The following is a 21,921-nucleotide window of genomic DNA, read 5'->3' as shown; positions in this document are numbered from 1 at the left end:
CCACATTTAGATTGGCACGATGAATGACTCCAGAAGCATGCTACCTTACCATCTTCTTCTTCCTGCCTGTTCATAAATGTTAGTGTAATGTAATGCCATAATGCACTAACATTTGAACAGGCAGGAAGAAGAAAAAGAAACTTTCCTACAAGCAGGCAGGAGAAAGAGAAACTTGACTACAAGCAGGCAGTAGGAAGAGAAAGAAAAAACTTACCTACAAGCAGTTAGGAGGAAGAGAAAGAAAGAAGAAACTTTCTGACCAGCATCCTTAAAACCTATACAATAACCAGTCTCCTTTCAAATCTTTCTAGTCCCCATGCTCTCCCCATCACAGGGCTTTTACTCCTGCTTTTTGTTCACTGCTCCTACAATGTGTTTTCCTGTCATCACCAAGTTAAATCCTACGTAAAGTTCTGATCTTCATTACCTCCTCAATGAAGTACTCTGACTCCTGCGGTAAATCCCCCAATTTTAGGCTCCTGTTGCACAATGTACCTCTAACACTTGGCACAGTCACAATTTTACAGTGTGACTAATGTGTCCCTCCCCAACCAGATCATAAAGTCCATAAGAATATGTCTGGTTTTGTTCATCTTTGATGTGCCAGCACCCAGCACAGTGCAAGGCACACGGCATGCACTAAACAAATATTTGCTAAAGGAAATAGAGCCCTAAGGAAGACAGCCTTGAAAAATTTTCCATTATCTGCAGGACTGAACTCTACACTCAACTCCAGAACATTACTGCCACTATAGCACGTCCATAACACTTCAAGCAGAGATGAACAACAAATTAACCAACCAAATGAGAATGAAGGAAGGCTTTATAAAACAGTGGTGGGGTGGGGTGGGTACTAATGTATGTGTTCCTGCTTTTAGAATATAACCCGGTTTACAGACTGAGATTCTAGATCTCCCGAGAGTTGATGGTAATATTATTACACCTCTAACAAATTCTATATAAATCTACCAAAGTTTACTTACTATCAGAAAACTCATTACCCAAAGCATACTCACTGTAAGAACTATGATGACTATTGGAATAAATTCAAGTAAAGATCTTAAAGGAAAGCTTTTAATCTCTATAACTGCAGAATGTGAGATGCTTCTTCAAAAATGAGAACAGTAAGGTAATCAAGAGTCCATGATATCTACTAAAAACATACAGAGGTTAGAGTTTGTAACCCTTCCAATTAAACAGAACAGGCCAGACAGGTTAAAATGAAGTGGTTCTCAATGCAACTACCAAATCCTTATTAACAAGAGTGAACTGTGATCATCATCTTCTAACTCTTTCTCCAGTGGAACCATAAATAGGTTCCTTGCTACAGCTAACAAAGACAGGTCTTCATCATATTCTCTTATTTACCATACAAGAAAAAACTTTCTCAAGTGACATTTTCTTTGACTAATACAACCTTTCACAAAACGAACCCATGAAAAATACTGTTATTTCCGCCACTGAATGGTTTCTACGTCCAACATATAATTCTGAGATAGTTTCACTTAACCTGATTCTATGCAACACTAGTTCTTTCCAAGAATCTTCTCTAGGTGTTAGGGTAGAGGTAAACTTGGAAGGTTAAATAAGCTTGCCAAAGAATGCAAATTCTTCAAAGTTAGATACTCTTACATTAAAAACAATGAGGTTCCTGAACCACAAAATCTGTTTAATCAACTGGTTTTTTTCTGTTTGTTCTGTTTTGTTTTGAGACAGAGTCTTGCTGTGTCACCCAGACTGGAGTGCAGTGGGGCAACCTTGACTCACTGCAGCCTCCTGGGTTCAAGTGATTCTCCTGCCTCAGCCTCCTGAGTAGGTGGGATTACAGGCATGTGCCACCATGCCCTAGCTAATTTTTGTATTTTTAGTAGATGAGGTTTTGCCATGTTGACCAAGCTGGTCTTGAACTTCTGGCCTCAAGTGATCTGCCCACCTTAGCCTCCGATAGTGCTGGGATTACGGGCCTGAGTCGCTGCACCTGACATAACCTAGTGTTTCTTAAACATTATAGAACCCAAGTAACAAATTTGGGGAGAGGTTCCAAACTTGGAAAAGTTCTCTAGCAAATCAATTATTTCATGGCTTGGGCCTCTGGAACCTTTACTATGAAACATATTTCCTGATCTAAGTCAAAAGTTTACCAGAAACCCAACTATACAAACTTGTAACTTTAAAGATACCTGGGTTTCTGTTGCTATAATAATTTTGAATAACTCTCATTTTCATAAAGTATTAGGAAAGCACCCTCCCTGGGCCTTTACTTCTATAAAAATTTTTACTAACTCATGATTCTACTCATGATTTTACTAACTTCATGATTCTTATGAAACATGATTAACAAAAGGTATATCCTTCTCCATAATATATATAGGAAATAATCTATTGGTATAAAGTATTCTGGCCATCTGCCTAATTTAGTCTTGCATATAATATAAATCTGATGCTTAACTTAAAAGATACATAGATTCATCCTAATTTTATTCACTATGTCTATCAACTAGGCATATCAAAACCTTGGAGAAAAATGACAGCAAAAATGAACCATACATAAATTGCAAAGGAAGCTGCATCTGGGCAGCAAAGCCTTCTAACACATATTTAACATCTTTGTATGTCTGGGTGGATATGATAAAGGAGAAACTTTCCTGACTGGAGAATAAGGTAGAAAGTTGGTGCAACTCATAAGCTCACAAACAGGTAATAAGTACAAAGCAGAAAAGAGGAGAAAAGAATATTAAATTGGAAATGTAAGTCTGAGACACAACTAAAAAATAATTATCTGAGAACTTCAAAGCTTTCAAGTTCAAACTTCTCTGTTTATTCATTCTAACAACTGCATAAATCAGATCACAAGCAACACAGATTCAAACTTGGTATTAATATAATAAAGCTATCAGCAATTTAACCATTTTTAGTCTTTCTGTTGCATTCCTACACAATGCTTTTTTCATGATTATTCTTTAAAATCACGCAGCATAAATTTGCTTAAATTCACCTCTCTTTGAAGTACATTTAGGGACAGTCTCTGATGATGCAGAATCACATCATTCTCATACTGATCAATTAAGAGGCTATCCTTAAATTTTAGAAATACTGCTCTGTACAAAGACTACGTAAAAATAATCACAGATTTTACTATTTGCAAAGAAGCTCAGATAATAAAACCATTTCATGGCATTTCAGAGCTGTAGGGATGGATAAGAAAAGTAAAAAAACAGTAACAACAACAATAGCACAAACTTACTTTGATGACTCCCCAAGGATAGTGATTTCATTCCATAACTAGTTCACTTAGGGAATGATCAGCAGGCAAGTTCTGTGGTACTTAGGGCATTCCCTAAGTAGGCAAGTTCTGTTCCCAAGATGTCAGTAATCAAATCACGTAAGAATTTAAACTGAATCTTCAGCCATGAATCATATATTGAAGTCAGGAAGAACCAGGCAGATCACATAAGCTGAGTGTATCTAATCCTGCTTGACTTTTCCCCTAATTCTCTGACCTCCAGCAACACTGGCCTCCTTGCTGTTGCCATATGGACCTCAGTCTTTTTCCCGCTCTGATGGAGAAGAATGCTATTCCAAGTGTCTGCTCAACTGCTGCCTCCTCAGAGAAGTATCTCTGACTTCTCTAAGGAAGCCTCATCTGTCTTACCCACAGCTGTATGACCAGCAACAACAGGCTCTGACACAAATGCTCAATAAATACTTGCTGAGTGAATTCATTAGTCTACATATAATTTAGTAATACAAAATCAAATCTAATAGCAATTTAAAAACAAGTATATTAACAAAATATCTAATATCCAATCCCAATTTGAAGTTCAGAAAAAAACAAACTTAAAATCAGATCTCTGTACTTATTTGCTTTTGGAAATAAGTGAATAAAACCTGAAAAATCCCACATAGGTATAAAGATGTATGTTAGTTCTGAGAAATCACAGCAAATATATAATGATTCCATGTCATACAGAGTCCATAAAGATCTGATGATCACAAGCAAAGACAGAAGTTTGGTATTACTGTCTTAAGCATACTCTATCTAATATACATGCATAGTATTTTAAAAGTATAATGATCTAGAATATAAATACAAGTACAAAAGGTATAATGATCTAGAATATAAATATAAAAAATGAGGTTAAGAGAATTCCTGTTCTACAATACCAAGACCAATCACTGACTAAATATAAATTTAAAGTGTTAAATATGGCTTTGTCAGAATATACAGAAATAACCATTTTTTGGAGGTTAAAAAATAAAGTTTGCTAAACATGAACCAAAGGCTTATATTCACAGACACCTAAATATTTAGTTCTACCAATTACATACTTTGTAAGCATTGTAATCACTATATTCCATCCCTTTAAAGAGTGTAATATATTACATTTTTAAAAACAAATGATATGATGGCAAAAAGCTCTCCCAAACTGACTTTGCAACTCAATAGTTTTAAATACTGACCAGGTGCATTGCCCTACTTGCAAGTTAATCAAATCACTTTTATTTACACATACTCAACTTAGTTCGAAGGAAAAGAAAAACGAAACAGGATACCTATGAATCAAATAATACACCACACAGATCAATCAGCACAAGTGATCAATAAAGAAAAATGTTTGAAATAAAAAATATGAGGAAATAAAGATTTTCTTCAACATGTGCTACTCACATAAAATCCCTGGAACAAAAGAGCATCTACAGCCAAATTAACTTACCGTTACAGATTTCAGTGTCATACCATGGTAGGTTCCCATAGTGTCAATTTTGAAGCCTTCCGTTTCTATGAAAAAAAAAAAGAGGTTTGCTGTTAAGATTTTATAGATCATGCATCTTATGATCTGTAACAAATCTAAAGTAATAATCTACACTGTATCTGATGGTTCAATAGTATAACAAAGCCTTCAATCTACTATGTAAAATTAAATTACATACTTGTAAAGACAAAAACTTTAAAAAGGAAGCTAGGCTCAAAAATACTAATATATTAAATAGAGACCAACAAGCCTACCGTGTAGAAGCTGATTAAGACTATCTCTGCAATTACATTCAAAATGTAGACTGAATACTTTATAACCCCAAATTACTTACTAACACTCAATGATAGTACCACTAAAAGCACCTAATATCATGAGAAGACCCAGTTATAAAAAGTAGTGTTCCAAAATTTCAATCGTAAGGCATATACTTATTTATATATGCCTTATATATATGTTTTTTTTTTCTTTTGAGATAGGGTCTCTGTCACCTAGTCTGGAGTACAGTGGCACAATCTCAGCTCATTGCAACCTGTACTACCAACCCCAACCCCCTCCCCAGGCTCACACAATCCTCCCACCTCAACCTCCTGAGTAGCTAGGACCGCTGGCATGTACCACCACACCCGGCTATTTTTTTGTACTTTTAAGTAGCAATGGGGTCTTGCCTTGTTGCTCGGGCTGGTTGGTCACAAAGTACTGAGCTCAAGCAATCGTCCTGCCTCCACCTCCCAAACTGCTGGAATTACAGGCATGAGCCACAGCAACCAACCATATTACATATTCTATAGAAAGTAATGTTGTAAATAATGATTGGAGTGACAGGACAGAATCCCAATACGCCTTTTGTAAAGGGTCACATAGTAAACGGTTTATATACTGTAGGCCTTAAAATCTCTGTCACAACTACTCAATTCTGCAGTTGCAGTGCAAAAGCAGAATAGACAATATATGTGATCAACTGGGGGCAGCCCAATTTGCCCCATGGAGGTTTGTATTTAGTTTCAGGGCTGTAATTTACCAGTCTCTGCTTTATATAATTCATTCCCCAAGAAAAACATAAAAGTGTGAAGCAAAGCATGGACTATTGTCTTTTTATGGCACATATCCGGTGCATGCCTTTATCAACTAAATGAAGTTGGCACACAAAATTCATTGCATCAAGGTTACATACACTTTAAAAAAAATTTAAAGGAAGACTTCAGATTATGCTTTAAAATACCATTAACTTCCATTGCTTCTAAACCTTACTTTCATGTATCAAGTCATAATGAATGAAGATCCCAAGAGGAAGTTACCCTGACATTAGTTTCACCCAACAACTGCAGAAATGGTCTATTATTGCATTGGCCAGAATACCACGTAAGCTATCACAAAGTAAGTCCTGCCATCATTGGTCAAAATCTGTTTCCAAGTTCACAATGTGCACATTTATAACTTCAGAAACACGATTTAACATACAGAGTCTCTATTTAAAAACAAAAGCAGTATGAATAACAGCAAATATGTATAGATAATTTACTTACATATAAGATACTATTCTGGGAACTTAATATTTATTAACCAGTCCAATACTCAGAATAACCAGAAGAAACAGGTACTATAATAGTATTTTAATTATACAGAGGAGAAAACTAAGACAGAATGCAGTTAAAAGTAACATTAAAATTCACACAAAAAGTTACTGCAACATAAGCTGTTGGATCCAGAATCCATGCTATTAATCAGGGACTGGCCAATTTTTTTCTGTAAAGGGCCAGATAATATTTTTAGCCTTTGTAGGCTGAAAATTCAATACTGAAGTCACAAAGCCAAAGAAGCCATACATAAAATGCATAAATGAATGGGTGTGGCTGTGTCCCAACAAAATGTTATTTACAAAAAACTGTAGTGGGTAAGATCTGGCCTGCAGACATTACGTTGCCAACCCTCACCCTTAAACATCAGGCCATACTGCCTCTCAAGTTCAACACAACCCCACTAAGGGGAAGATAAGAATTAAGCAACTTGCCTTCTTTTCCTTTGAATCTTTCCTGATCATATCTGTTATAGGCAGCTGGGATAGGCTGTTTGGTACGCAAAGTGGGATCCTGTTAAAAAAAATTTTTTTTAATTATGAGTAACATGTTAATATTTTTAAATATCACTTATTTAATGTGCTGGAGTACAGCAGTGTGATCACAGATCACTGCAGCCAAGACCTCCTAAGCCCAAGTGATCCTCCCACCTCAGCCTTCCAAGTAGCTGGGACCACAAACATGTACCACCACACTCAGCTAACTTAAAAAAAAATTTTTTTTTAAGAGACTCTGACCCAACAGATTTTTTTGTCTCAGACTCTGACCGAGGTATGTTAAGAATTACTGCTCTAGTTAAGAAGTATTGCCTAAGTAAGTAACTTTTAATACTGGGGAGGGCTTTCACATCTTTCAGATACTCTGAAGCAGCAAAAGGTTTATAATCCACTGATTTTAAAATGTAAAGATGTCTTCAACATTACTACACTGCAATATAAGTGGCAACTTCATTAAAATTGCTGTAAAGCAGTAAAGCATTCTTACCACGGGTGCTGCATTTGGGGCTGGTCGCTGTTCAGGTGCACGCCCTTCTTCTCTGGCTTTAACAGATTGAAGAATTGCAAAAATGTTCTTGGAAAAATTCTAAAATATAAATGGATTTTAATTAAGCCCACCTGAAACACACAATAGTAAAGTTACTTGATAAATAATTTAAGACTCAGTTATCTTACTCTCAGTTCTTCTTTACTATATATATCATAAGGTATCATTATTATACACATATATAAAAACCACTACTGATATATTGACCCAGAGACTATTATAAATCCCATGGTATTCATTTCGTTATTTTCACTTTACTTAAACTGCTACAAATGTATTCATATTCTACATCTATTCAAATATATAATCAGAAAACAAGTTAACATAAATAAAATTAAAATATAACACATTTGTCTAAAGATGCTTCTAGTTGAGAAAAAAAATCAACTACTATATCCTCCTCTCTGTTAAATAAACTTCAGTGCTAATTTCAGATTGTTACACATTACACAATTCTGAGATACTATTAGAAGTAAATGTATACTTTTCTTTTTTTTTTTTTTGAGACAAAGTTTCGCTCTTGTTACCCAGGCTGGAGTGCGATGGCAGGATCTTGGCTCACCACAACCTCCTGCTCCTGGGTTCAGGCAATTAATTCTCCTGCCTCAGCCTCCTGAGTAGCTGGGACTACAGGCACACGCCACCATGCCCAGCTAATTTTTTGTATTTTTAGTAGAGACGGGGTTTCACCATGTTGACCAGGATGGTCTCGATCTCTTGACCTCTTGATCCACCTGCCTCGGCCTCCCAAAGTGCTGGGATTACAGGCTTGAGCCACCGCGCCCAGCCAAATGTATACTTTTCAAAGATTTATAAGTGGAAAGTACAAGTAAAAATGCTCTTCAACTTACGATGCAATTACATGCTAATCAAAAGTCAACACAGCTAACTAATCTGACTACTCTTTCCTTCATTAAATATTCTTCCTTCATGCCATGGATTGAATGTCTCCTCTAAAATTGGTGTTGAAATTTTATTCATTATAACAGTATGAGGAGATGGAGTCTATGAGGTGATTAGGTAGGTCATAAGGGCTCCATCCTTACGAATGGATTAATACTGTTACTGCAGAAGTGGGCTCGGGTTCCTGATACAGTAAGTTTGGCCCCATTTCTCTCTGTGTCTTGTTTGTTTGCTTGTTTGCTTCTGCCTTCTGCCATGAAACGACCCTACCTAGAAGCCACTGCAATGTTCTTGGACTTCCCAACCTACAGAAAGTATGAGAAATAAATTTCTTGTCTTCATAAATTACCCAGTCTGTGATATCCACAGCAGCAGAACAGACAGAGACACTTGGCCTCTGAGACGCCACTGTCTCTTGGTTTCACCCCTAATGTCTGACAGCTCCTTTGGGGCTCTTCTTATGCTACCTATCAGTCACTTAACATCTGAAGGAATATGTGGTAAGAATCTCCTCTAAACCAAACACCTTGCTTGGCACTTGGGTGCAATGATGATGAAAAAAGACATGGTCTGCCCTCATGAACCTCAAATACAACATAATTTCTCTTCTTCAAAGAAAGCATTGTTTGCTTGGCTTGGACCACTCTTCCCACCTTACCCATTTCACTTCCCTCACTAGTTTTTATTCTTTAGGTATCAATCCTCTTTATTCTCACCTAAGTTAACTGTCCTTGCTGGGTGTCTGTCCTATAATATTCACAATAATTACCACTTTTTAATTTTGACTTCTGCTGAAGAATATAACTTCTGTGAGAACTAGGACCAATGTACCTCCAGTCAGTGACTAGCACTTGCTTGGTTTGTAGATGTTAAATAAATACAATACAAATAAATATGTATATAAAATGAGAGGCAGCTTGAAAGATAATTATCATCACTATACCAGTTGCAGTGCCAACCAGTTCCTATAATTCTCTGGAGCAGCAAATGTAAGGACCCCTTTGCACTCTTACAAACTACTAAGGACCCCAAAGAGCTTTAAGTTTGTGTGAGTTACAGTATCTATTGAATTTAAAATTAAAACTAAAAAAAATTAAAAATCACTTTTCAAAATGCATAAAAGTAATGACAAGAAAGAGTGGTAGGTTTTAAATTTTTGCAAATTTCCTTAATCTCTGCCTTAATAGAAGAGAGCTGTATTCTCAGATCGGCTTCTACATTCAACATTTATTGTGCTATCTTATCTGGTCAAAGAATACAGAGAAAAATCTATCCTCACACAAACGTTTGGAAAAGAGAAGACGATTCTAACAGTTTTTCAGAACTATGGATAGTCTTCTTTGCTATCATACCAAAATGCAATAAATGCTTCTTAAAGGTTCATGAAATGTGGAAACCACATCCATAAACTTTCTGTACAGGTACCTGAAAGCCCATCAGCCTCTCTTGTACTTTCAATGAACTTTTTACCCATGCATGGTTTTCTGACAGCAAAATATCAATCACTGAAGTATGCACATTTTCCAAATAGTAACATAATTATAGAAAACCAACAAATTACACTTGTTAATGTTATTTGTAAAAGACTCACTAGAAGACTTTAAGAATTAGAAAACTGCCTTTCTTTACTTATGGTGGAGAGGGGGAGAAGAATTAGAAAACTGTTAAGGTTGACAGCAGCAAAAAGAAACTTCCCAAATTCTAATTTTCTCATGAAAGTATTTTTTTTATCATTGGCAAAAAATACTATCAGTTGCTTTCCTTGAAGGAACAAATCTATTTCCTTCATTAAAAAAAAAAAAAAAAAAAAGTCTACCAAATACCCAAGTCTGAATAACAGTTAGTAAAATTTAAAATGTTGATTCAGCTCAGACCTCATACAATGGCACAAGTCTCTTAATGAGAGTAACCAACAGATTTGCAGAAGTGCTTTCTACATTTCAATTTCATCACACAAAATATTAAAAAGACATACTTGAGGGTCAAGATTTAACAAAATTCATAAATTTTAAAAACACCATCAAGGACATTATTAGTGAGTAAAGAACATAATAGTTACTAGTAAAGTGCCACTGCCTTGATTCACACCGTGGCCAGCAGTTATACCAACCGTTGATTTTCCACCATCACTACAAAGATCAATACAGTGAAAAATGCACATAACATCTTTGTCTTATTACAGAAATAGTTGAAAATATATGATAAGCAAATCTTACATTAAAAATAAAGAATGAGCATTATCATAAATCTACTATTACCATCTTCCTTCTAGGGATCTCCTTTTTTTAAACCAATTTTTCAACATTGAACATATACTAATTCATATGTTTATACACGTTTCTCTTCAGAACCTATAAATCTTTCACCTTTTACTAACTCACGTAAGTTTAAAAGTGTGTTTTCTAAATGGCATTATATAACTAAGTCACTTTATTTGGGGTCCTTGCAAAACTAACAACTTATTTATACTTCTCACGAAATTTTTTTTTTTTTTGGGAACAGAGTCTCACTCTGTCATCCAGGCTGAAGTTCAATGGCACGATCTCAGCTCACTGCAACCTCCATCTCCCAGATTCAAGCAATTCTCCTGCCTTAGCCTCCCAGGTAGCTGGGATTACAACAAGCATGTGCCATCATGCCCAGATAATTTTTTTACTTTTAGTAAGAGATGGGGTTTCAACATGTTGGCCAGGCTGGACTCGAACTCCTGACCTCAGGTGATCCACCCACCTTGGTCTCCCAGTATTGGGATTACAGGCGTGAGCCCCTGCACCCGGTCTCTCATGAAATCTTCAACCTGACTTTTTTTTCTGAAACTCAAAAAAGAAGAAAGCCCTAATAACTGGTGATAAAGAAGGTCTATTTAAAATTCACAGGGCTTTAACTTCCTAAGGTTATTTTGCTATTCTCACCTGTCTATGAGTATTTCTAGAGTTTACCAGATAAAAACAGTACACGGAAAGACTATCAGTCAAAATATTTTTTATCTTTTTTAATGCTAATAATACTCATTTAGGCAAGCCTTGCTACAAAACAATTCTTTATTAACTTATTTTTTAAAAGATATAGTTGTATCAACAATATTAAATCAGTAAGTTTACAAATGATGGTACAATCCTGCCACCTAGAGCTCAAAGAAAATTGTTCCCCTCAGTTACTCGAAAATGCAGAGTTTGGTCTAAAAGTTAGGTAGGGTATATCACCGATTTTTATTCTTCTACTCTGAGTTTCAGATTTTTTGGTAATTTTAATGAAAACTGGTAGATCAACATAAGTCACAATATTACTCAAGTATTAGCCATGTTAGACAGTGAAAATCAGTATCAACAAATCATTTCATTGTAAATAGCGAAAATGGAAGTTCACTCAAAGATCCTCAGATTTCTCTATAATTCTAAGCTCTGGAGAATGATTCTTAATCTCAACCTTAGGTACTTTGTAAAACAGGTCAAAGTACAAAAGAAAAAGAAACAATTCTTCATATGCTCTTTTCATAGCTTTATTGCTATTAAAATGGCAATATAGTAAGGCCAGGTGCAGTGGCTCAAGCCTGTAATCCCACCACTTAGGCCGAGGCAGGCAGATCACAAGATCAAGAGATCGAGACCAGCCTGGTCAACAGGGTGAAACCCTGTCTCCACTAAAAATACAAAAAATTAGCTGGGCATGGGGGCGCGTGCCTGTAATCCCAGATACTCAGGAGGCTGAGGCAGGAGAATTGCCTGAACCCAGGAGGCGGAGGTTGCGGTGAGCCGAGATTGCGCCATTGCACTCCAGCCTGGGTAACAAGAGCAAAACGCTGTCTCAAAAAATAGATAGATAGATAGATAGATAGATAGATAGATAGATAGATAAAATGGCAATATAAATTTCAGGCTAAAATCCCAAAATTCTACAACCATCACTAGTTTGCCTAAAACAAGGTTAAATTTCGTTTCACTAGTAACCTTGCACACTTAAACACTGTTACTAGATCATCACTATTAACTGTGCAACAGTGGAGAAAACAGTTATAAGAAGAAATTGAGGCACAGAAGAGGAAAAGAAAAATTCAAGTACATAAATCAGGATAAATGCATCCTCTTTTTGGGGATCCATGAAATACTAGACATGCAGTATTTCAGATTTTTATCTTTTAAAATTTAAAGTGCACGTCTCCTTTGACCAACAATTTGTTTCTAAGAATTAATCCTTTGGCTATATACACATAAATACACAAAGGTATGTGTATAAGAATGCTTCCTAATGAATTATTCGTAATAGAGAAAAGGAAGTGAGGGAAAGAGGAAGAGAAGGAAACAAGAGGAGAAAGAGGAAGGAGGAGGGAGGCAGAGAGAGAAGAGGAAGGACACAGAAAAAAGGAAAAAAAAAAATCCCACAATCTTTGAAGCAAAAACAAGAGAAAACAATTTCCACTAATAAGGAGCTAGTGAAAAAACTGCTACCCCCACACAACAAAATATAAAGTGTAAAATGTCTCAATGAACGTTTGCAACAGATTTCCGTAAGTTCTCTACCACGAAGGGAAAAAAATAATAATGGCATTAATAACCAGAGAACTTGCCATCAATATTCCCTGTTCATCATGTTTAGGCAAAAATGACTCTACAGGAAAATTGGGCCATTCTTTGATTTACAAATGATATGTGAAGGAGCTTGCATTTTGATTCCTACTTTTTCTCTCTCTACCACCCTCTCTCTCACTCTTTCTCTCTCTCTCTCACTTCAATGAATGAACAAAATATTTTAATTACCTTTCCTGTGCTTTGTAAGATAGTTGTTCGTGTCCTCCACACTCTCTCTCTGCTGACAATATCTCGGGTCACATCTACCTCAGCATCCACAAAACTCCTCTGTTTAAGGGCAGTTATGTCATCATCTAGATCAGTCTTGATAGTAGATCTTTTCTTAGCCATAATTTTGGCTTTGATTGCAGCAATTTTTTCCACTGACATAGCTTCAGACAAAGACCTAAAAAAAATTTCTTTTTTAAATTTTCACAGTAAGGATTCCTGGAATGTATCATAAATATATGTTGTTACATTTATAAATTTCTGGTAAAAACACTTTAATGGCAATCATTAAGGTTTTCTTATTTGTAAGACTGACTTAATATTCTGCAATTATATAAAATTTTAGAAAGAATTCATGTCAAGGTATCATTCTAAGAGCAAATTAGTAATGTCTTAGAAATATCAATGCAACAAAACTCTTCACATTTTTTCATCTCTTCCCTGCAAAAAAGCAGGACTTATTAATACAGGTGCTTTCCTTTATATTTTCTGTATCTATGGAAATAACACACACACAAAGAAGCCACCTTGCAAGGGGGTAGAAAATTCATCGTACAGAAAGTTCAAAGCCCAGGTTTTCCTTGAAATTGATTTCAAGGTTTCAAACTTGTATGTCACAGTGCAGAACATTATTTTAAGTGACAGGCTTTAGGCTTTTATATGCCACAAAAACATACTCCTTTTAATCTCTGGAGGATAAAACCATGTTTTATACAGTTTTCTTTTTCTTCTCTTTCTTTTTCAAATAGCCAAAGTAGTAAAGAGACTATGTCTGCAGAAATAGAAAAAAAGGACTTAATACTGAAAGTATAGATGTCATAAAATGATAATCTTAAGCAAAATGTCATTTTTAGCATGTAAAATGAGAAAAGGAATTAAAAAGTGTTTGGGTACCTTAATAACAGTAGACAAAAATATTACTTTAGTCACAAGATGAAAATCTTGAAATGTTACACAAAATCTGGAAAAAGGACGAAAATTCCTGCAGGTTTAAATACAGTAATATTACATATTATTCTAACTTTAGGTATGAAGGAACTTTATAGTAGTGCTCAATATGCATCCGGCGTATGATGTATTTTGTGTAATACTGTGCAAATTTCTCTTAAAATCTAAAGCACACCAGGCATACCGTAAGCCACATTCAAATACACTATTCCTCTGTTTGGCTTTCCACAGTTTCAGTTACCCGGTATCAACCACAGTCCAAAATATTAAATAGAAAATTCCAGAAATAAATAATTCATAAGTTTTAAATTATGTGCCATGCCGAGTAGCCTGCTGAAATCTTGTACTCTCCTACCTGGGATACCTGCCTGGGATTGTCCAGTGTATCCACACTGGACATACTACCTGCCCATTAGTCGCTTAGTAGCTATCTCGGTTTTCAAATCAACTATGGCAGCATCAAAGTACTTATGTTCAAGTAGCCTTTGTTTTACCTAATAACGGCCCCAAAACACAAGAGTAGTGATGTTAGCAATTCGCATACACCTCTGCCAAAGTGCTTCCCTTAAATGAAAAGGTGACCTTGGTACTTCTTGGCTAGAGTTCAGGACTATCCAACGTTTCAGGCATCCACTGGCAGTCTTAGAACATATCCCCAGAGGGTGGCTGGGAGACTACTGTACTTTTCCAAACTATAATCAAGCCTGCAATGGACTTCGAATCATGTAAGTTTTTCTTACAGACAAGATGAAGTATCAGAGACTAGATTAACCCTCCAGCTTTTAAACAACCAGTCGGAATACATAAAACAATGGTTTACTAGACACTAGATATCAAGCAATTAAGGATAGTAACTCCCTAACAAATGAGAAATAAAGTAAGCCCTATAACTGCCTCAGTTTTTTGCCTTCTAAGTTTCCAAGACATGGCCTTAAGAGCAGAACCCAGGTAGAACTCAGCGGATTCTCTGATACAAGGAAATTGAGCTCAGATTACAAGACCAAGCTCGTTAGAATTCATAGGCTAGAACACCTGAGGAGAGAACTGCACAGGAGATCCCACTAATGTACCCCAGCAGAATAGTCACTAGCACATAAATATGAAGAAACTAAGGTTGAATAAAGAACCACCCAAGTGGATTAAACAGAGTAACGTCCAGTGATCACACAGGGTGAAGAACAGTGCCTGTTCCACTAGCCAGAATGAAACCTCATATTCATGAGGTATTAGGTAGAGTACTCAGAATGGTCTTGCCTCAGTGGGTGGGGAATAATAATCCTAGCTGACCAATTCAAATAAATTAAAACCAAGGCACCCCGCCCCAAAAAAACCAAACTGTTTCCAAGTGATTTAAATGTGTCCCAAAGCAAAGCTAAAGATGATGTGGGAAATATAACAATATCTAGCACTCAACAATGCAAAAAGTATACAAAATGTTTGGTGTGTGATCAAAGATCACTTGATATGTGATAAAGCATGAAAATATGACCCAGAATAAGAGAAATATCAATCTCAAGTCATGAAAATAATTACTAGAACTATATCCTGTATTTCTACAAGTTAAATGAAAAGATGAAGTAGTATTTTTGTTTGTTTGTTTTTTTAAAAGAGCAAAACACAGAAAAATTAGCTGGACATGGTGGCATGTGCCTGTAATCCCAGCTACTTGGGAGGCTGAGGCAGGAGAATCACTTGAATGCAGGAGGCAGAGCTTGCAGTGAGCTGAGATAGCACCATTGCACTCCAGCTAGGGCAACAAGAGTGAACCTCTATCTCAAAAGAAAAAACTTCTTGAGATGAAAACCACAATATTGGAGATGAAACATCCATGGGATTACAGGGAAAACAAAGTAAAATTGAAGACACAACAGAAACTATAAAAAAAAAAAATCAAAAAAGAATATAACAGATAGGTAAAGAATCCAAAAAAAATTTTTTTAATTAAGTGAACTGTTAAAGAAAAAGTATTAGTCAAGTTCAACACAACAGAAACTATCCAAAAATAATTCATAAAAGAATATAAACAGACAGAAAAGAATTCAAAAAAAGAATGTAAGTAAGCTGTCAAACAACTTTGAGTAGCTGAAATCCAGAAAAATTAAAACATTTTTAAAAAGTGAAGAAACTACACCCAACCATTTATGTATTGTCTATAGCTACTTTCCCTATACCACAAAAGTTCAGTAGTTTCAAGAGACCATATTACCTGCAAAGCTAAAAATATTTAATATGCGGCACTTTCTAGAAAAAGCCTGCTGACCTCTGCTATACATAATCAATGAGATTACATAAAATGAATTTCTCAGCTTATAAAGCAATTTCTAAAAAGAAAGATCAATATGGTAATAGAATCAAGAAGACTTTTCAAAAACCATGACAGACACAATGACTTCCAACCCCCACACATATTCTTACGAACTTAGAGCACAGAAACATACAATGAATCCAAGAGGTAAATGTAAAGGCAGAGACTATTTTAATATTACTTTTCCATATACATTCACGTATATCTAAACTATCTACTTTCTACTAAAAAAAAATTCTTACCTGATTTGTTCAGTCTGTACAATCCCTTCTTTGTGACCCTCCAAACGAGCAGCCAATCTCTCTTTATCAAGGCGCACACACTCTTCATCCTGGAAATAACCACTGGTTAGTGCATTTTAAATTTTTATTTAATTTAGGAAGAAAAAAACACACATGGCCGGGCGCAGTGGTTCACGCCTGTAATCCCAGCACATTGGGAAGCCAAGGCGGGTGGATCAAGAGGTCAGGAGATCATGACCATCCTGACCAACACAGTGAAATCCCATCTCTACTGAAATACAAAAAAAAAAAAATTAGCCAGGCGTGGTGGCACACATCTATAGTCCTAGCTACTCAGGAGGCTGAGGTAGGTTAATCACTTGAACCCGAGAGTCGGAGGGCAGTGAGCCGAGATTGCACCACTGCCCTCCAGCCTGACGACAGAGCGAGACATCATCTCAAAAACAACAACAACAAAACCACTACATGTAACTTTTTCTTACCAAATTTCCTACCTTTACAATTCTAGTTATCAGTGTCTTTAGGTCAACTTCAAGACTACTTTTAGCTACAGAAAGATAATAACAATAAATATATGTTGAATTTTAAAACTGGAATCATCCAGAAGCTTAGGAAAAACTTGCTTAGCCACTTTTTTATGATTAAGTGTTATTCCCCTATCATAGCTACCTTTCTTCAGAAAGACATCATACAATAAATAAAGTCATATTTTTAAGTTAATAACCAAATGTTATGGACAAGCCTTCACCTAGTCAAAAATTTCATTTTGGCATCTTCATCTTTTTTCATCTGTTGCTACAGGTCCTGAATCCACAGGACTAATCAGAATGTTCCAAAGAAAACCCAAAAGGCTTTCAAAGGATGCTCCCTAGAACGTTAGAAGCTTCCAACTAAATGCCTCATGGGCCACTTCAAGATCTCATCTGAAATTCAACCCTGGTAGCTCAGCTTTTATCTAATTTATGTATTATGATGTCAGGTAAAATTTAGTCTGAAAAGCAGATGGTTAAAAACAAAACAAAATCTGGTAACCCCGATCTAGCTGAATGCTCACATTCAACAAATAACAAAACTGCAGACCAGAGTCAATGACTGACTAATGGAATACAAAACTCTATGAAAAGCATCAGCATACTCCAGAAACCCAAAAAGATGCTGGGTTCCAATTACGTCCGTCCTACTGCTAATCTATCACGTAAAAATCTTAAAACGAATACATCAGCTGAAATAAATGCAAAAATACTTTGGCAAATGCATCCAATTTTTTCCATCTGCAATAAAGATATAGCCCAAATTACCCAAATTCTTCACAAAACTGCTGATTTTAAAAACAACTGTGGCCTAGATTTTTATCAAATCAGAAACTCTGCCCTCAGTTTCTCTTTCCTAGCACAATTCCTTATAAGTTCTCAAAAATATACACTGAACTGAAAACCAAAAATGAAATCCACAGCTTTTTACATAACACATTTCAACCCTAGAAATGATCAGAAACATATGTATTATGCTATTTCCTGCTTATTTTTCAAGTTATTAGAATCCTAGGAAATTAGGACTTCTGCCATGTTGAATTTTTTCAAATAATTAGACTGTTACGTTCAGGTTGTTTCAAATAAATGGTACCCCTTGGTCTGGGTGCACTGGCTCATCCAGTAAACCTAGCACTTTGGGAGGCCAAGGAGGGCAGAATGCTAGAGACCAGGAATTTGAGATCAAATAAATGTTATCCCCTAAATACACACACTGTTTACCACAGGTCGCAATCTCCTGTCATGTAAGGTGAAACATTCAGTTTTACTGCAACAAAATTTATACCCAGGGGAATGGCTAGAAACCAGATTGCCTAGGTTCCAACTGGTTCTTTAAACCTCAGTCACTCACTCTGTCTGAGCCTATTCACTCAGAGATGACATGCATAGTACTACCAGCTTCATGAGGACTGGAAGTACTATGCATATATTTATGAGCAAATACGATTACATGAGTTAATACATATAAAGTACTTAGAATATCACATAGTATACAGCAGTAACAATGAATCAATTATCACTCTCTCTTGAAAATTTCAGATCCATGTTTCAAAATATGCTTAATTAAAATTAAATTTAAGTAGTAAGTACTTTATATTCACAGCTCCAAGCAGTAAAGCAAGCCCCCATAAAACCTTGTTTCAAGGGCAGACAAACTACATTCCAAAGACCAATTCTGGCCCTCCATCTGTTTCCTACAGTTTTTTATAAAAACGTAGCCACATCTGGCTGGGCACAGTGGCTCATGCCTGTAATCCCAGTATTTTGGGAGGCCAAGGCAGGTAGATCACAAGGTCAGGAGTTCAAGACCAGCTTGGCCAACATGGTGAAACCCCATCTCTACTAAAACTAAAAAAAAAAAAAATTAGCAGGTGGGTGCTTTTAATCCCAGCTACTTGGGAGGCTGAGGCTGAGGCAAAGAACTGCTTGAACCCAGGCAGTGGAGGCTGCAGTGAACCGAGATGGAGCCATTGCACTCCAGCCTGGGCAAAAGGGAGAGACTTGAGATCAAAAAAAAAAAAACAAAAACCAGAAACATAGCCACATCTGTTCATTTATGTATCGTCTATGAATGGTTTCACACTATAATATTAAAGTGAAATAGTTGCAACAAAAACTGTATGGCCCATAAAGCCTAAAATACTTATTATCTGGCCTTTCACAGATAAAGTATTATGCAGCCTGGCCAACATAGAAAACCCCCCACCAAAAAAAAAATAGTAACATACACACACACACACACACACACACACACACACAGAGAGAGAGAGAGAGAGAGAGAGAAATTAGCCAGGCATGGTGGCAGGTACCTGCAGTTCCAACTACTCGGGAGGCTGAGGTGGGAGGATCGCCTGAGCCTCGACAGTCGAGGCTGCAGTGAGCTATGATCATACCACTGCACTCCAACCTGGGTGACAGAATGTCTGTCACCCAGGAAAAAGAATTCTGACCCTTGAGCCAGTATTTTCAACACTAAGACTGTAAGAGCAAAGAAAAAAATGTTGTGTCCATCACATAGCTTGCACGTGAGAGGGCAAAAACTATAGCTTGAGCTACTTATTAATCAATTGTTCTTTCTACCACAAAAATTTTTCCAAGAAAAAAGCTTCTCAGGTTACTGCAAAGAATCCTTGTTCTACAACACCCGAATTTCAGTATTTTAAACAATATTATTTACATTGTCAAAGTTTCTTTACCTCAATTCGTGGTTTCTTTGCTTCTGCTAAAACTTCATCCGCAGCTCGTTTGACTATAAAAGAGAAGTCAATGAATGTGTCGTTTTGGAATGGGCTTCTGAAAGGTCAATATAAATATGCAACAAGCATACCTTGAGTAGATCGCTGAAGACCTATTTCTAAGGGAGCGCTTCTGTCTATACTCGCCGATGTTGCTGAAGACATAAAAAGATTCATGTGAAGATTAATATTTGAACATACATCCTGGACATTATTACAAGTGAAATGCTTTAGCTTTTTAATATATGGTGATTTAAATGTATGGTGACTTCTCTAGGTAAAAAATTAAGTTTTAAAGCAGCTCTGCAAAAGAATTTAGAAGATTAATCTGTACTAGAAAGTCTCTAAGAGGACAATTTTTAGCAATTTACCTTAAAAATTACTGAGATGATGTGACTGAAATTAGTTGCTTCAAAGGATATGCTCCTAATTTCAGTGCGATCATCTCAAACACTGTGCTCCACCCAGCACGGTGGCTCACTCCTGTAATCCCAGCACTTTGGGAGGCCGAGGCTTGCAGATCACCTGAGGTCAGGAGTTCAAGACCAGCCTGACCAACATGGAGAAACCCTATCTCTACTAAAAATACAAAAATTAGCCAGGCGTGGTGACCCATGCCTATAATCCCGCTTTTCGGGAGGCTGAGGCAGGAGAATCCCTTGAACACTGGAGGCAGAGGTTGTGGTGAGCCAAGATCACTCCATCACACTCCAGCCTGGACAAGAGCAAAACTCCATCTAAAAAAAAAAAAGAATATACTCCAATATCATAACACAGACACCTAACAAGGTATATCTAAATATAAATAAATAAATGCATAAACATGTATATATAAGGGCAATATTTTTTTAAAGTTAGCATTCATCTTAAACATGCAATTTTTAGTTAAATTATTTAATTTTTAAATGGCTCAACAAAAAGGGGAGTACCAGTCCCCATTCACCTAGTCCCCAACACCCTATGCAGCCAACTAGTCTCTTATATATCCTTCCAGAGTTTTCTGTAGATGTAAGAAATCAAAATTATTTTTACTTTTTAATACAAAAGGTAACATACTAAACGTGCTGTTCTGAACCCTGCTTTCTTTTTCACCCAACAATTTATCTCCTATATTCCTCCATATCAGTAAGTAGAGCATTTCTTTCACTCTTTTTTTAAAGCTACGAGTACTCTACTATATGGCCTAATTACAATTTATTTAACTAGGTCCCTGTTGATGAGCTGTTCAATTTTAGTCTTTCGTTGTTACAAACAATGGCACAATGATATATTAATACACATACAGAGTCACACCATGCATTCTCATATATAAACATATAAATGTATATATATAATAGCAAGATTTTTTTAAAGTTATCATTCACCCTACACATGTAATTTTTAGTTATTTACAACTGGTAAAAAACTAAATATACCTTCAGGATAAAGTTCCAGACATAGGATTTCTACATTAAATTTGAAATGTTAGATTGCTGCCAATTCTTCAATGGGGGGAGTACTGATTAACATTATAACCAACAATATAGTGGAATATCTGTTTTCTCATTGTTTCACCAGTGGACATTATCAAACTTACAAATTTTTGTCCATCAGGTAAAAAAAACAAAAAACAAAAACCTATCTCTGTATAGTTTAAATTTGCAATTCTCTTATGATAAATGAAATTAAGCATTTTTCATGATTTTATCACCTTTTCTGTCAATTTTATGACATAATCCATTTGGTCTTTCATGCATAATTTCCAGGACCCTTCATATATAAGTGAGCTTAGTCCTTTATCTGTGATGAGTTGAAATATTAATGCCTCTTCTCAGTTTGACATATCTTTTGTTTTTTGTAATACAGAACTTCATTACTTTTATCAGCTGGTAACTAAATCCACCTTCCTCCCACTGACTTGACATGTCTCTTTACTCACACGTTTAAATTCACATATAGATTTCTAACCTAACAGATAAAGTTGTTTTATTAGTGTATCTATTCATCTAGCTTTTTTTAAATATTGGGGTTTTATTATAAGTTCTCTAGAATGACTAGTCTTTTTTCATTGATCTTCTACATATTTTTAGGACCCTTACTTTTGCCAATAA

General features: G+C 36.0%; 1 protein-coding gene across 3 annotated transcripts in view; it reads right to left on the bottom strand.

Annotated features, from left to right (window-relative positions):
- CDC73 (cell division cycle 73) overlaps positions 1–21,921 on the bottom strand; it is a 117,132-nt gene that overhangs the window by 84,382 nt on the left and 10,829 nt on the right. For all 3 annotated transcript variants that reach the window (XR_013529043.1, XM_002760459.7, XM_078355162.1), the window contains exons 4-10: positions 19,924–19,986; positions 19,793–19,845; positions 16,567–16,655; positions 13,033–13,249; positions 7,316–7,414; positions 6,766–6,844; positions 4,716–4,780 (exon numbers count right to left, since the gene is read on the bottom strand). Coding sequence is in view for 2 of the 3 variants with exons in the window: in XM_002760459.7 (XP_002760505.2) it covers positions 4,716–4,780; positions 6,766–6,844; positions 7,316–7,414; positions 13,033–13,249; positions 16,567–16,655; positions 19,793–19,845; positions 19,924–19,986 (665 nt within the window). In the remaining variant the exon portion in view is untranslated. The remainder of the gene's footprint in view (positions 1–4,715; positions 4,781–6,765; positions 6,845–7,315; positions 7,415–13,032; positions 13,250–16,566; positions 16,656–19,792; positions 19,846–19,923; positions 19,987–21,921) is intronic.

This window comes from Callithrix jacchus, chromosome 18, assembly GCF_049354715.1.
Source record: "Callithrix jacchus isolate 240 chromosome 18, calJac240_pri, whole genome shotgun sequence".
NCBI classification, from domain to species: Eukaryota; Metazoa; Chordata; class Mammalia; order Primates; family Cebidae; genus Callithrix; species Callithrix jacchus.
The sequence above is the reverse complement of the archived record's forward strand: the minus strand, read 5'-3'. Positions and strand labels throughout refer to the sequence as shown.